General features: G+C 52.1%; 1 protein-coding gene across 8 annotated transcripts in view; it reads right to left on the bottom strand.

The window, feature by feature from the left end:
* Positions 1-3282: 3282 nt before the first annotated feature.
* Stpg1 (sperm tail PG-rich repeat containing 1) overlaps positions 3283-17022 on the bottom strand; it is a 44664-nt gene continuing 30924 nt past the window's right edge. For all 8 annotated transcript variants that reach the window (XM_052715315.1, XM_052715319.1, XM_052715316.1 and 5 more), the window contains 4 exons: positions 16772-16883; positions 12982-13147; positions 6823-7013; positions 3283-4434 (listed from right to left, as the gene is read on the bottom strand). In XM_052715315.1, the coding sequence (XP_052571275.1) occupies positions 4358-4434; positions 6823-7013; positions 12982-13147; positions 16772-16883 (546 nt within the window). In that variant the 3' untranslated portion in view covers positions 3283-4357. The remainder of the gene's footprint in view (positions 4435-6822; positions 7014-12981; positions 13148-16771; positions 16884-17022) is intronic.

Below are 17022 nucleotides of genomic sequence, written 5' to 3' on the forward strand. Positions count from 1 at the left end.
GTTTAGTGCGTTGGGAGATGGTTATTATTATTTGTTGTTATTTATTAGACAGGGTCTCACTGTGTAGTTCAGGCTAATCTTAAACTCACTGTGCAGAACACTAGGATTACAGGTGGGCCCAATAATGCCCAATCTAAAGTCATTTTAAAATTAAGGCCAAGCTCCTGGAATTCAGTTGAAGAGAGGGAGGAGGAGGGATTATAGGAGCAAAGGGGGGGGGGGTCAAGATCATGATGGAAAAAAAACACAGAGACAGCTGACCCAAGCTAGTGGGATCTCACAGACTCTGGACTGACAGCTGGGAGCCTCCATGGACCCACACTAGGCCCTCTGAATGTGGGTGACAGTTGTGTGGCTTGATCTGTTTGTGGGACTGGGACTTATCCTGGGTACACGAACTGGCTTTTCACAGCCCGTTCCCTATGGTGAGATGCCTTACTCAGCCTTGATGCAGGAGGGAGGGGCTTGGTCCTGCCCCAACTTGGTATACCAGCCTGTGATGCCCAAGGGAGGCCTTACCCCCTACCAGGAGTGGATAGGGGTGGGATGAGGGTAGATGGGAGGGAGTGGGAGAAGGGGAAGGAGGGGAAACAGTGGTTGGTATGTAAAATGAAAAAAAAATTAAATATATATATTTTTTAATCTCAAGATTTTAAAGACAGGATCTGCATTATCTATGCTTCCTTTGCCTGGCGCTTCGACATGGTTGGTACAGCCCTGCTCAAGTGACACTGTGGAGCATTCAGGGATGCCTCCACCTAGCTAGGCTTCCCTGCTGCTGGGACACAGCACTAGGCATCAGAGCTAAGTCATGTGTGAGGGTGGTAGGATGGTAGGGCAAAGCAGCGACGGACAGTACCAAGCACACCCCAGGACTCCGTGTGTGCGGAGTTCCTTCTTAGCTTCCTGCTGCACAGCTTCTGCCCAGAGCGAGGAGGAAACCTGGGGTATTCCTCGCTGGTGTATCGGAATCATCTGGGCACCCTCTACCTTGCCCTCTTCCCTAAATCAGCATTCTGGATGAAGGTCCAGGCAATGCACTTTTTGAAGTTCCCTAGATGATCCTAGTGTGCAACCGAGGCTGACACAAAAGAGGCACGGATGCCTTTGGGTCTCTGCGGCTGGCACATGCGCACAGAGGCATCAGTAGCCTCAGCGCGCACCTGCTGCAGAACACAGAACGGGGTGCTGGCAGCCTCCACACCCTGTGCATCCACAGCCTCCAGCAAGCCACCAGAACATAGATGAGGGTTCTCAAGCTAAAAAGGTCACCTGGCCCCAAGGGCAGTGTTCTACAAGCCTTGAAAAGGTTATTCCTGCCCTTAGAGAAAGCCAGGAGGCCAGGGATGCCTTCACAAGATTGCCGTTCCCCAAAGTGAAAAGCTGGGAGGAACGGAGGAACGAGCTGCGGAGCTGCGGCAGGGCCCTACCGATGCGGCAGGGCCCTACCGACAGCTCTCTCTTCAGGAGGGTAGCTGTTGGCAGGTGGGGAGAGTGCTACCTGTCCTCAGGTAACTGCTGCCCCGTGGATTTATAGCAAGAGAGTAAGGGTAAAGCAGGTAAGAATGAGGAAGGGAGGCGTCCTAGTCAGGGTTATCATCACTGTGATGAAACACCAAAGCAGCTTGGGGAGGGGAGGGTTTATTGAGCTTACACTTGCACATCACTGTTCATCACTGAAGGAAGCCAAGACAGGAACCTACTGAAGGAAGCCAAGACAGGAACCTAAAACTGGGCAGGAACCCAGAGGCAGGAGCGGATGCAGAGGCCACGGAGGAGTGCTGCTTACCGGTTTGCTCTCCTTGCCTCACTCACCCTGCTTTCTTATAGAACCCAGGACCACCAGGCCAGGGGTGTTCCCTCCCACAATGGAATGGACCCTCCCACGTCAATCACTAATTAAGAAAATGCCCTAAGGCTTGCCTGCAGCCTGGCTTTATGAAGGCATTTTCTCAATTGAGGTTCCCATCTCTCAGATGACTCTAGCTTGTGTCAAGTCGACATAAAACCACCCAGCACAAGAAGAGTGAGGAGAGGGAAAATAACCAAAAGATGGATGAACCAGTAGAAGAAGCAAGATGAGGAGCTGAGTGTGTTTCAGACCTGGCTACCCTAAGCACGGCTCTCAGGCACGCAGCATTGACATCACCTGGAATATGTCTAAATGCAGGCTCTCTGGCCCCATCCCAGACCCACTGAGTCTGAATTCTAACATGATACCCTAGTGATTTGTGTGTGCATTATCACTGGGGAAGCCCTGTGGTAAAAATAGCAGAGCATCCTGGGTCCAGCTAGCTCTGTCCCAGGCACACACAGGACTTCGTAAGTCAGCATGCTGCTGCATGGCTGTAATCCCAGCACTCAGGAGCCTAAGAAAAGAGGCTCTGGAGTTTCACGACAATGGACTACAGATGGAGGCCTTGTATCAAAAAATTAGAAGTAAATTAAAAAAAAACTTTAATAACAATGTCTGGATTTGAGTCTGGGCATGTCTGTGAAAGTTTAACTGAAGGATAAAGACTCACTTTGAATGTAGGTGACACCATCTCAGGGACTGGGGGACAGGAGGAAGGAGTAAACCAGCTGAGTGCCAGCATTCACCTGCTTCCTGTGACTACAGAGTGACAGCCATCTCATGCTCACTCCGGCTACCACATCCTGAACTGTCCCGACCACCACACTGTCCCCATCACCATGGAGGACATGCTCACACTGATTTGCCATTCCTTCTGTCAGGTATTCTGGTCAAGCAACAAGAAAACTAACTGATCCCGTGCCCCAATTCAATTAAATCAAAGCTTTTGAGATTCAAACTGGGCATGACCCCGGTGTGGGACCTGTGTCTGCTCCCAGGTAGCCTAACGTCCATCTGGGGGTCAAGACAGAACTGTGAGCAGCTTGGGACATCTTCAGAGTGTCGGAGGACCATCACACAGACCATCAGAGCTCAGGGCCTCAGCCCAGCCCCGGCCCGGACAGTGAATTCTAGAGGGTATGGTGAGCCCCGTCCTTCTCACCGCCTCGGAGTAGCCTGCTTCATGGTCTACTTGGAGAGACAATCATTACTCAGTGGAGCATCAGGATGATTGAAGAGGCCTGATGTAACTTTCCAGTACATTGCCAGCCTCTGCCCAATGTGACCCAGGACCAGGGGACTTCAGGCCAGCCAGTCCCCAGGATCAGTATGATCAGAAGCCCTCATGCTGCCCGGTTATACCAGGCTACCTCATCATTCCAAAGCCCTAGCTTGCAGGAATCTGAAGTTCACAAAGAGCCCAGCTCTGTGAGAAGCAATAATTCCATTTATTTGGATAAGTTTCTTCATCCCTTCCCTCCCTCTTCCTCATGCCCCGCCCCAACCCCAAGAGAAAAGCCAATCAGGAAGCCAGTCTGGATGGGAGGCCCAGGATGCATAGTTCCCGGAGAACTTCAAGGAAGGGGCCCTGGGAAGCAAGAGGCCCAGGCATCCCAGAAGAGGATCAGGGGCTGGAGGAGGGAAGGGAGCCCAGGAGGATTCCATCTAGAAAAGTGGCACACATTATCAACATCTGGGGAAAGAGAAGATGTATGATCAGTTTAATTTCGTCTCGGTTCTTGGTCAGCTCTTCCTCTAGCCATTGCCATGGTCTGTTAGAGACACCGTTCAACTTAGAAACTGATGCTTTCTCAGAACTGGAGTGGGAAGTCAGGAAGGCGAGGCAAGGTTGGGGAAGTGAGAACATGCAGGAAGGGACACAGGTCCTCCCTGCGCTGGGGACCATGGTTCCAGGCCTCCAGCTCCAGCTGGGTCCTGCCTTGTCTGCTGATGAATACAGAGCCTACAAGTCCATGGTTGATGAGTGATTCATGACCGGTTTCCATGTTCTTACTGTGTGATAACAAGTCATAGCTGAGGGCAGGGGTGCCCAGGGAATATCCCTGTGTTTCTGTTGCAGGCACCTCCAAGCCTCCTGCCTCCCAGAAGTCAAGGGCAATTGGAGGTCAGGGCCCATGGACCAGGTCTCAGAGTCCTGGCTGACTGGCTTCTAAGCAAGGAATTCACCACAGGCTGTCTCGGCAGTAGGCTGGGGCGCCACATCAGAGTCCGTGCTTCAAGATCCCTTAACTCTGGGGAGGCGAGTCACCAAAACCAGCTTGAAGGCTGACATCGAGGTAGCCAGAGAACTCTGCCTGCTCCTCCTTTCTGTTCAGGAATGCATGGGAGGGGCAGGGGTGGCCAGTCCCCAGAAGGCAGCTCCAGACAGTATGTGACCCCGGGCTGGGTGACAGAGGAAAGGCGTGTTCTGCTGATGGATGTTTTGGGGAGCAGGGTCGGGGGCCTGGCTGGAGGAGCCTCCCGCCAGCTTCTGTGGCATCACTAGATGGCTGGGATCCATTTGTTGTCCTCATTGTAGAGGAAGGACTGCTTCCCTGGGATCTCTGGCTTGTATGTGGCTAAAAAGAAAGAAAGAAATGATATCAAAAGGGAGAGAGGTGGCTGGAGGGGCCAGACCCAGCCTCAGAGCTGGGAAGGGCGAGGGAGCTCTGCTCCTGCCCTGCAGCTTACATGTGTTGAAAGACAGGGAGAGGAGGCGACTGGACTTGTGTTATGTGGCTCTCTTTTTTTAAGGGTAGGGGCAGAGGTCACCTTCGGGTATCTTCCTCTACCCATCTCCACTTTTAATTTATTTTGAGACAAGGTCCCCCACCAAACCTTCAACTCTATCTGTCTCCATCCTGGGTCACAGGCTCACACCATCGATTCTGGCTTTTGCGTGGGTGCTTGTATGGCAAGCACTTGACCTACTGGGCCATCCTTGCAGCCCTGTTATGTGGTTCTTAACCTTGGCCTCTGAACTGTGGCTTCTGATTCTTCGACCCTTTATAACTTCTATAACAGAACCAACTTTACAATACTGCTTTCTAGAAAATGTGAAATGAACATTTCAAGTAAAACAGTATTCTTAAAGAAGAGAGCGTTTAGCTGGTAGGTTTTTGTGTTAGTTCAAAAATTCCCAAAAAAAACCTGAAAGCCACGGCCATTGCAAGACATATTTCTCCAGCAAACAAGACTTGGGAGCCACTGTGCCAGGATCTCTCCCGTGTCCTCTCAGGAAGAAGCTACTGAGGGGAGCCCATGGGTCCAGGCTGACTTGTGCCTGCTGGAGGCGTGAGGACAGATGTGTACACGTGCATCCTCCCAGCATACCCTCAGGATCATCTTGATGGAGGTGACCACAGCAACAGAAATGGCCTGTTGGAGCACTGCCTTGGGGTCTATGCATCAGGAACCTCTCCGTGCTCAAGACACCATTCCCAGAGGACCTAGCAAAACAGCCAGACCAGGAGCCACACCCATCCCCAGGCCTCCAGAGCTCTAACAGTGTTAGACACTGTTCTTCTGCACTGCTCAGATGCCCTCCAGGGCAAGACTGAGGCCTCACTGACCTGACTTTCATATATCGCAAAACCAAAGCTGGGAACCACTTCCTTGCCTGTGGGTGAAAGAGCGAGGGAGGGGCTCTCTCCTGCCGGACAGATGCCCCTGGAGGCCAGCACTAGTCCCTAAGTCACCTCAGCCCTCAGCGGTGCCCAGAATGGGGGTGTCAACAGTGCTTGCCTAATGGCTGAGTTTGAAAGACAAGGTGAGCACCTTGCCAGTTCCGCTTTCCAGTTCCTGTGCACATGCCACATGCCACCGGCTCTGGCCATCGTCAGAGAGAGGCAAGGGGGCTTGAGAGATGCAGATGGGTGGGGAAAGCCCAGAGACCACCCATCACTGTGGAGTGAGCCTGTCCTGGTGGAGGGGGCCCCTCAGGATGCTAACTCAAGGAGATCTAGATGTTCCGAGCAAGTTCCTTCAGCTCATGGGTCGAGAGGGAGGAGCTGAGTGGCTTCCACCGAGAACCACCCCCTCAGTCTCTGGTGTCCATCACAAACAAGGCACACCACCCGGAGACTCGGCCCCACCACAAATGCCCCAAGCACAGACAGCTTGCCCTTCAGACCTTATCTACCTTTAAAATTCCTTGGCCAGTCTATTCTAGAGGCTTCAATATCTTTAAGAATAAGAAGTTTTAAGAGAATCTTACAAATGCCCTGGCCCTTTCCTTCTAAAACAACATCTGGGGCTGGAACAATGGCATGAGCATGAGGACCTGACTTCAGCTCCCGGAGACCATGGAAAAGCCAGGGTGACGGCATGCGCCTGCAACTCTCACACAGGGCGGGCGGCATGAAGACAGGCTGTCCCTGAGGCTCCCTGGCCAGCTGCCTAGCAGAAGCAATGAGGGAGCTTTAGGTTCAGGGAGAGACTTTGTCTCCAAAACCAAAATCGAGGTGTTGAGATGACTCAAGTACCTACTGCCAGGCCTGAGAGCCTGAGTTCGATCCCCAGGACCCACAGGCTGTCCTCCGACATCCGCTCAGGTCATGGAATGCGTGCACAGATACACACACACACACACACACACACACACACACACACACACACACACACACACGAGATAAGAGGAGGGAGGAGAAAAGAGGAGAGGAATGGAGGGGAAGGATGAGCGGAGGGGAGGGAAGAGGCGGGAAGGAGGTCTGTGAGGTACATACTTCAGCCAGTGAAGTCACTGCTACCCAGAGTCCCTGGCCTTTTGGACCTCCCAGCTTTGGTTTCAAGTTCAAAGCCGCCTTTATATTCAGAAACAAAACATTTTTGGGCTCTGAAACTGTGAGCCCATGACCTGCTAGGCCCACCTCACCCTTGTAACCTGTTTAGCAAACAGCCCATAAACTGGTGGTATTTGATGGCCTCGGAATGACAAAGCAGAAAATTTGGGGTGACAGTTCTCTGACCTGGGCCGGGCAGGCTTGGTTTGGATGACAGTACTGGCCACCGGCTGGTATTGGACACAAATGACGCACTGGAGATGAAATGCTTAGGGGGTCCCTCGTAGTCCACAATCTCGTACTGACCAGGACCAGGGAGAGGCGGCTTTGGGGGCAGAGGCAGAGGGTGGGCAGAAAAGTTCAGGAGCGCACCTTTCCTTTGGAAAAGACAAAATGGGAAGACGTCACGCCAGCAGCTCTGTGGAGGAAATGGGAGAGTCTAAAGTGCAGGTGATGCCTGACAGCCAACCCCAACCCCACCCCGCCCCCCGCCCCCGCCCCCGCCCCCGCCCCCAGGCTCACCCTGGGCAGTATCTATCCTAGCTTAGCTGTGTGTGAGCCCAGGGCCTCTAGGCCTCATTTTCCTAGTCTGTACAATGACAACCGTACCTCACAGGCTTGTCAGGGTTGAAATGAGGTGCGGTACCTAAAATAAGGTCCTCGGGGCCGTGAGAGCACAGACACATTTCTGTTAGAGATGCCTGTGGCTGAACTCACTGGGAAAGCAGACAGCATTGACTGTATGTGCTGGCTGTGATCAATTGATAGAGTCTGGCTGGAGCTCTGAGAACTGAAGCCTGGATGAAAGAGGCCTTGATGAGCCACTTGTGATGTCTGCATGGCCAAGGGAAGAGGAAGCCTCATCCCGCCCTCCAGGGATTTGCTGTCCCACAATGGGCAGATGTCTATTGACATTCCAGAACCCTGGTAGCTTCCCCTTAAGGCTGGAGGCAGGGGTGGAAAAGCGAAGGGCTGGAATCTAGAACTTGAACAGGACACTTAGTGCTTATATTGTAACTGTTTCAGGCTGCCATTTTTCCTTCCGGGAAGGGATTCTATTTTGTATAGCATTTTTGCCATTAAGTCATTAAATAAACGCTTAAGTAGGACCAAGCCTTCTTAACAATTCTGGAACACAGTTTACTTATGTGTAAGTTGGGGGAGTTGGATAAGAGGACCTTTGAGGACTCATCGCTCACCTCAACCCACAGTTAGGATGGTTACTGGGTGTCTGGATCATTTGGGGAGTCAAGTCACTGTGCAGGTGAAGGGCTGCCTCCCACCTGAAGTTACTTCTGGGGCTTCTCATGGAAAGGGGAATGAGGTTCTCAGAGCCCAGAACATCCCAGAAAGGACACTGTGCCTGAAACCCTAAGGGAGTCCTGGCTTTGGAGACTCTGCTGACCTTGGGCCTCTACCTTCTTAATTCCAGAGAGCCAGGACATCTAGAGATGTCTAGTCAACCTCCTTATTTGCTAAAGGAGCCAGTGTCCAGAGAGACGGTAGCATACATAAAGTCAGAACCAGTTGCAGACTTGTGGTCCTGTAGTATGGGGTCTCTTAGTACCAGCAATTTGGAGACGCACCATGACAGAGGTGTCTGGGTTTCAGAGACACCTGCATGGAGTATGACTGTCTGTTGGGGTCTCAGACAAAGACCCTATACCTGGAGCCCAGAGTGAGAACCTCTACTCTTTATAGGGGAGCTATGAAAACAAAATAAAAACAACAGAGATCTGTGAAGCTAGTGCACAGTCAGGGCTCACACCAGCGCCATTCTGGGGTGTGGGGATTTGCCCTGCTGGGGAGGCCATGGAACCCTACCTCACCCTGCTGGAGGCTCAAACCTTGTACCAGCTGGCTTGGACATTTATATTAGAACAAAGGTACCCACAGGAAGAAGGTAGAATGTACCCCTCTACTCTGTATGGAGGACCTGGCTTCAGAGTGTGGTCAAGAGCCTTTCTCCTTACAAATAAATGCTACCTCACCCCTGTTCTGGCTGTGACTCCCTCCCCAAGGGACCCTGAGGAATTTCATGTATGTGTGTGACTGGCCACATTTTGAGGCAGACCTGACTCCTGAAAGTCACAAGTGAACTGAGCCAACTACCAGATGAAGCCATTCATCGGTCTGGGTCACTCCCAAGCCCAAGAGTCCCACATTATTTCCAGGGACAACCATGAGGTGTCTCTTGCCCAAGCAGGGGTAGCTGCTGAAGGCTGATGGCAGGCTGGGCCCACGTCACATACCTGCGCGTTTGGTTGGAGTGGCCCCTTCCTGCATCCTACCACAGTACTAGGGATGCCCCACATCCTCAGCAGAATGTCAGGGTCTCTAGTGAGCACCAGCTTTGTGTGCAGCTCTGGTCAAGCACATTTAGGAGTCTAGGATGTTCTGGACTAAAACAAAGATCTTGAGGGCTGGGTAGTCCACGGCTAGTGTCTATCTGAATGGTGACAGTGAAGAGTGCAGCTTTGGCTGAATGTCACCTTCCCTGCCCACTGGCTACGTGTTCTCAGGAAATCTGACCACCCCAGACCATATGCTAGGAGTAACTAGGTTCACTCCTATGCCTACCAGGAAGTCTGCTAGAAAGGGGAGTTTAAAAATCCTGAGCACAAATAGAGACACATGTCTGTAATCCCAGCACTCAGGTAGCTGAAGTAGGAGAATTGCCACAGATCTGAAGCTCTGTGGACTATATGGAGAGTGTCCAGGCAGCCTGGGCTACACTGCGAAGCCCTCTAACGTGAGAGCAGAGACAATTCCCACCAGGGGATCCAAACCTGCACCCTGGAAGAGGTCAGCAGGGAACCTTCAGGTAGGGAGAGCAAGGGACGGGACGGCACTCCAGTAGTGGGCACCCGGGCGGGAGAGAGCAGCCCTCAGCCCTTTTGCGGTATCCAGGCTCCATCAACTTCTTTGCCCCTCCCCTTTCTCTGTAGTTCAGCATGGGGCTAGCGGCCTCAAAGCTGAGTAAGGCAAGATCACCACCCCTAAGAGTGAGGCAGGTAGAAAGCTGTGTGTGTGTGTGTGTGTGTGTGTGTGTGTGTGTGTGTGTGTGTGTGTGTGCGCACATGCACACACGTGTACATGCAGGTAGAAGACTCACCAGGGGAGGGGCCCAATAGGTGGATGTGCAAGGGTGGGGCTGAGTTTATAGGGAAGTGCTCCTTCAGGAAGGAACAGCAGGCAAGGCACAGGGCTGAGAGCCGTGCTGTTCTGGGTCTTTCTGGGAGAGAAAGCGTGATCAAAAGGCTGTGATCAGAGATCCCTCTTAACTTCACACAGCGTCTGTGGGGAAATGGGGGAGAGAATGGTGAGAAATGAGAGAACAACCTAGAAATAATGGGGGGGGGGGGCTGAAGGCAGACAGTATCATCATGTTTCCTGTGTCCCAAATTCTGCGGGGGGTGGGGTGGGGGTGGGGGGGTGGGGGAGTAGTGTGCAAAGAAGGTGATGGACTCCAGACACCAAAGTCCCCCTTACCCAGGGCTGGTTCCTGGTGGCATGGTGCAAATGGGAAATCACGGAGGTCCAGTGGTCACACCCAGGATGTGTGTGACCAGCAATGTAGTGTGACCAGCGTGGGTTTGGTAGCTTAGTAATGAATGAAAACATCTGTCAGGCTCCCCCAGTAACCACGCTGGGGATTATGCACAATCCAGCTTCCTAGGGAGCCCTTTGTCAGTGGCTCAGAGATAATGGATGTCTTCAAGGTCTCCTCAGGTCACTTGTAGAAGGCATCTAGGACCCCTAGGACACTCCCAGGCACAGGTTCTCTGCCTGGGGGATTCCCAGGTTTGGGAGGGATAAAGGGGCAATTTCTCACAATTCCTCTCCACATTAAAGGGCCACCGATTGCCTCTGGGGTGGAATGCAGTATCTATCTGTTCTTCAGGGTAGGGGCAGTGACAGATGAGCTGCCTGGGAAGATGCATCCCACAGCGAATTGACAATCCCCAGGAACTTTAGGTGGGCCCAGCATAATTGGCCCAGCGTAATTACTGAATTGGAGCCGGGCCAAGGGGCTTGATTCTCGGGCTCCCCTTGACAGGACAGCATGCTACGCAAAGCCTTTGGCTTAGAGACTCCAGGAAGTGGTCCGAGAGGACTCTCTGGGTGTTCCTCTACCTGGCGGCAGGTGGCACCGGGAGGACCCCATTCTGATCTCAAAGCCCTCACCGTGCCTTGCCCTGCCTCACTGAGTCACCCCCAGGACGGGTACTGAGGAACTCGAGAAGTGAAACCCTGGCTGACACTCGCAAGCCAACAAATCCTCCTAGCTTTGAGTCAGCTGGGCAGCTGAAGGCCGAGAACACCCACAACGCGTTCCTCAGCCACATCTTAGGAGGCACAAGCGCCAGCCTCCGGTGTGGCACTGCCCTACAGCTACCATTCCAGAAAGCTCGGGAGTAGGCCCTCCTTGTCGAAGCTTCCAGATCCGGGCTGTGGGTTTGAGCCACCATGCAAAATCGCAGCTGTATCCTATTTCAGTAGGCTATAGAATAATCTCAGCTGTAATGAGTAAGAGCCAGATGTCTGAGGGGACAGACGCGTCTCCCAGTTTGAACATTAGGTAATGCATCCAAACATCACATGGCCTCCATAAATATGCACGGCTTTTATGCGTCAGCTGGGAAAAAGTCAGAACTGTTTCCAAGTTCTGCTTCATTCAGCCTCGCAGGAGTCACAGCGGAGAAAATCAACTCCACTCAGCAGTGAGGCAAGAAGGCTCCATGGAGGATAATCCTCTGCCCCTTACCACAACATTTCCCAGGGAGACCAAGGAACAGTTCCTGTGCAGAGGGTACTCAGAGCCAGCCCGAAGGAAGGAGTCGCTGACCTTTAGAAGGGGAGTAGCCCTGGTCCCCCGCCCCAGGGCCTGGGAAGGATCCTGCAGAATCCCACAGTGGGACCACAGAGGGAACTTATTAGTAGCCTCCATCTAAGCCTGAGTCCCTTCTCCAGCTCCTCTTTGACTTGACAGAGTCCTAAATTCCTGCCCCATGCCCCAGGCTGACAGCCAGATGGTGCCCAATGTTTCCAGCCCCCGACCAGTTGCCTGGAAGTCTAGCCTGCTGCAGCTGTGGCCGTGACACCTGCCTGGCCTCTGGGAGGGGCTCAGGTGTCCACACACTCGGCCCCACCCTGGTGGTCGCCCTTGCCATGCTTGGACCTGCAAGGGGGATTACAACAGGAACAAAGATCGGCGTTATGTGCAATTAGTTCTAGAAGTTCCACGGCCACTTGAGGAATTCTTAAGCACTGAATGCCTTTGAGTCTCTTAGATGAAAGTAACATTAGAAATGATGCATAACAGGGCTGGAGAGGGGGTTCAGGGGCAAGGAGCCCTTGTTCTTGCAGGGGACTGGGGTTAGGTTCCCAGTACCCCCAAGGCAGCTCACAACCATCTATAGCTACAGTTCCAGAGGACCCATCACCCTCTTCTGGCCTCCATGGGCACCACAGACACATGGTGCACAGACATACATGCAGGCAAAACACCCACACACATAACATAAAAATAAAACTGTTCAAACGGCATCTATTTTAAATGGTAACACAGCTCTCAATCCTCCCAACCCTGCTTTGATGAAGCAGGATCTGGCTATGTAGCCCAGGCTGGCCGTGAATTCCCAATCCCTCTGCCTCAGTTTCCAAAGTACTAGGATTACAAGCATGAGCCAACCCACCTAGCTCTGTTTCTTTTTAAATTTGTGTTAATATTAAGTCACCATTTGTACCTACTGTGTGGCTGACAAATTTTAATTCTGAAAGTAACCCTACGAGGCGTGAATTAAACCCATTTAGCTTTTCAGAGAAAGGCATGAGAGCTCACAGAGTGTAATACATGCTGCCCAAGGCCACACAGCATGCACTCAGCAGAGCCAAGTTCAAATCCAGCCGTTCCCTGTCAGTGCATCGGTAAGGGTGCCCAGCTTCTGCATCTCCCCAAGCGAGCACAGGGGAGGCGCCATATTCTAAAAACAGAGCGACTGTGGCCCCAGTCAGCTTCATGGGGAACACAGCAAGATCCTGATGGCCCAGAATTCTGTTGGTAGGATGTGAACTGTGCGGACTCAGGCAAATTCCTCAACCTTCCTGAAACACAGCTCCTTCCTCCAGGAAACAAAGATGGTGATTCTACCATTGTGGTGGGGGGACATGTTCCTAACAGATGCTACTCAGTTAAAGTCATATACTCTCCAATGGCTTATTGAGCATTATAACACAGTGGCAGGGGCCCCTGGACTGGGTCCTGCTTAAATGGTGCCCATTCTCATTTTGCTCCTTTGAGCATCCCCTGGAGCTACCTCAGAAGAAAAATGCAGGACTCACGGGATATGAGGCTTTTTCAGAATCTTGGTGTGTTCATTGGGGTTGTAGTAGCCAGGCCCTGGGCCTGTTGATGTCAGTTTTAACCCACGGCTAGTTTTGGATTTGAAGCAGGACACTAAGATCTTTGGCGACTGCTTTACCAAAGATTCATTGACGTTGTAATGCCCTGAACAGAGAGAACATTGACATAGGGTGAGACATTCTTCCCAGATCGGTGGAAAGCAGCACCTGCCACCAGCTCTCACAGCCGGCACAGTCAATGTCACTTCAGTGGGTCCGAGTGGGTCCAACGGGAAGGTTGCCTGTGTGGGCTGAAGGCCAACCTTCCACTCGGATCACACACTTCAACCCGTGGGCCTCACAGCAACCTGGCCATGTGGGGCTCACCCTTCCTACCTATACCCAGGGCCCTGCAGCCCAGAGATAGGAATTAGCTAGCCAGAGGACATCCATCCAATCAGTCACCTAAAGCACACCCCAAACCCTGGGGCAGCCCTGGGCTGGCACAACTTTCCCCTCTGTAAACACTCAGGTTTCTGGGCACGGGGTGGTTTCAACAGCTGAGTGCTAGCTTAACAGTTTGTAAATGTCAAATAAGCAAAAGATGTGTGCGAGTGTGTGTGTGCGTGTGAGTGTGTGTGTGTGTGTGTGTGTGTGTGTGTGTGTGTGTGTGTATTATACATTCATGGATGGGCAGGCATGCATGCCTGTGTGCACACAAAGACCAGGGGATGCTCTGCCATGTCCTGTCACTTTTTGCCTTATTCCAGAGATCGCTCGCTGACCAGGCCGGTGCCCAACAAACCCCAACAATTCCTCTGCCTCTGCCCTCCACAACACTGGAGTTATGGGAGCATGTGTGATCACACCCAGCTTTTTACATAGGTAATGGGGACTTGAACTTGGATCCTCATGCCTATACAGCAAGTACCCCTACCCAAGGAACCACCTCCCCAGCCCCTAAGCAATAGGTTCCAATTTTTTTTTAAATTTTATTATTTTTAGGTGTCTTTGTTTGCATGTGGGCATGTTGAGGGATATGTGTTCCTAGAGGGGTCAGATCCCCTGGAGTTGGAATTCCAGACGGTGTGGGCCACCTCAAGTGGATGCTGGGAACTGAAGTTGGGTCCTCTGGAAGAGCAGCAAGATCTCTTAACCACTGAGCCATCTCTCCAGTCCTGCACAAGAGGCCCTTACTGAGAATCTGCTGTGCTTAAAGCCTGTACCCCATGCTCTGTCTGAAGAAACCATAATCAAATCCACTTCACTTACGCACAAAGCTTAAAAGAGGAGAGAACAGCCTGAGCTGGAAGGAGAGCAGGGAACAGCCTCACCCCTAAATTCTCACAGCTCGGGGAGTGGATACAGGTGTTTGGGAGACGTGAGGTGTAGTGCTGGCAAAGGCCCTCACAGACACCTGCTCACATTGGTCCAAGCTTCCCATCACTCAGAAGTTAGGGGCACTGGTCAATGGAACGGAAAAGCTCCAGGCACGAAGCTGGACACACAGCAGGCCCCTCGGCGTGAACACTGGGTGTAGCCTCAGCGTCCAGGAAAGTATGTGGAAGGCAAGTTCCACGTGACACTCTCGAATGCCAGAAGGCCACCTGTGCACGGCCTGGGGTGTTTTGTTGTTTTTGTTTGTACTTTTTCCTTATTTGCATGTGTGTCTGCATCTGTGTGGATATGTGTGCAATTCTAGGTGCTGGTGCATACGGGGGCCAGAGTTCAATTCCAAGTGTCGTCTTCAACGGCTCTCTGCCTTTTACAAGTCTTCTCATTTATTTATTCATGGCACATATGTGTGCGTTTACAGATACGCCACAACATACACATGGAGGTCAGAGGACAGCTTGAGGGAGTTGCTTCTCCACCGTTTGGTCCTTTGCCTGTTAGCCCATCCTGCCAGCCCTCCTTATATTTTTGAGTCAGGGTCTCTCACTGAACCTGGAGTCCTGGGATTTGGCTAGACCGACCGGCCAGCAAGCCCCCTGGATCCCCCTGTCTCTGCCTCCCCAGCTCTGGATTACAGGAACCGCCCACTCCCCCTGGCTTTCTCACTCTGTGGGAGAAATCAATGTGCCCCCAGCAATCATTTGCCAGTGGAGCTGTCTCCCAGCCCCACCCCCTTTAAAAAAACAGAATCTCCTATTATAACAATTCTCCTGCCTCAGCCTCCCAAATATCGGGATTACAGGTGCCACATACTTATATATTTTTAAAGATGTACATGAATGGAAAAGTAACCCAAAACTTGAACATCTATACTTACTGTCATGACATTTATGCACAAGTGACCATGACTGAATCAGGGCTGGGATGGGGGTGGGGGTGGGGGTGGGGGGGTCAAGAGGAGTCATGCCAGGAAAATAAATTTAGTAGAATTGGTGGGATCCAGAAAACTGGGGAAAACCTTAGTAGTGGTGGCCCTGTAGGGTTGATAGTTCAAATTCTCAAGGCACTGTAAATTTGACTTCGTTCTTTATGAGTTTTTGTTTTAGAGAGGGAGTCTCACTCTTTAGCTCTGGCTGGCCCCAAACTCAAGCACTCTTCCTGCTTCCTGTCTTCTGAGAGGGTGACTTTGTTTTAAGCAGAATTCACTTTTCTACTGGAAAAGTGATGAGGAGGACACAGGGCGATGCTATAGGACGTCAGTCATCTCCAAGAAAGGCATCAGGGAGCAGCTAGATGCCCCCACAGAAACAGGGGGACACTCACCCTGTACGGGAGGAGCAATTTGGCCCCCATTCTGTTCTTTGTTTCGGGGACCCTGGGGAGCCTCTGTGTTGAATGTGAGGCCCCATCTTAGGGCTCTGGCTAAAGCCCAAGGGTGCCAGCTTTGTTCTGCTGTATAAACAAACAAGGTGGGGCTTTGTGGGGCTGGTGCGGGGGAGGGGAGGGGGTGCATTGTGGCTGCGCTGAGCCTCCTAATTAGTGATGGTTTTGTTACTCAGCTTCAGCCTGATCTTCTGGCTTTAATCTGGATTTGCTGAAATCTGACGTGCCCTGCAATTTTCTCCACACCCTATGCCTCCCTGCCCTTCCTCTGGGTTCTGGGGCCCAAAGCTCCAGGCTTGGCTGGGTAAGGCTGGGGGTCAGGCTATGTGGACTCTTCTGGACCCCTCTGAACTGATCCACTAGGATGTCCTCCAGGGAGGGAAGTGTGGGAGCACAGAGGTGTTGCCACCTTTTGGAATACAGCAGAGACTAATTCAGGCAAGCTCTGATGTGTTCCTGGATCCTGGTTCCAGAAGGCTCTGAGGATCCGAAGGGGAGCAGGGGTCTAGTTAGGCATCTTTGGGTTTAGAGATGCTATTTAGTGGCCAGTGACACTGGACAAGTTTTGTAACTCTGAGCATCTTTCCTCCGTGCGTGAACTACAGGACCATAGGCACAGGCAGGCAGAACACTCCCTGCGGACTAAACACTGGGAAATGCAGCCAGAACCCACCTGCTGCACTATTTAGGAAGAGACCGTGAAGTGACCTCTGAGGCAGTGTCACCTCCTCTCTCCCTCCCTGTCAGAGGGAAGTGGCTGAGGCCACTTCCCCACCTGGCTGCCCAGAGCTGGTGTGTCTGACCCCAAAAAGCCATGTCAAGAAGGCTGCTTAGGGGACATGTGCAGAGCTACTGGGTCCCTTATCATCTCTCTGTTCCGCACTTTCTCTACACACACACACACACACACACACACACACACACACACACACACACACACACCAAGCTTCTTCCAAACAGGTTCCCTGTAGGGAGATGGTGCCCAGAGAACCAGAGCCAAGCCGCTGCTTACCTGGAGCTGGCCCTGCCGAGCAGGCCAAGGGGAAGACTCCTCTTTCTGTTTTTGACAGAAACCCAACTCGAGCAGAGAGATTGCTTCTCTGTTTGCAGCTGGCGCTGGCCGCCTGTGTGAGAGAAAACACACTCTGTGTTCGGTGCCTGCCCCTCTCTGTCTTTGTCACTCTGCCTGGACAGGCGGCAAATACGAGCCAAATTTAAACGTGTCCTTTTTAGAAGGAGAATTGACGTGAGTTGAAAAGGTGA

This window comes from Peromyscus californicus, unplaced genomic scaffold (genome assembly GCF_007827085.1).
Source record: "Peromyscus californicus insignis strain IS unplaced genomic scaffold, ASM782708v3 Scaffold_5__1_contigs__length_169319896, whole genome shotgun sequence".
In the NCBI taxonomy this organism is placed as follows: domain Eukaryota; kingdom Metazoa; phylum Chordata; class Mammalia; order Rodentia; family Cricetidae; genus Peromyscus; species Peromyscus californicus.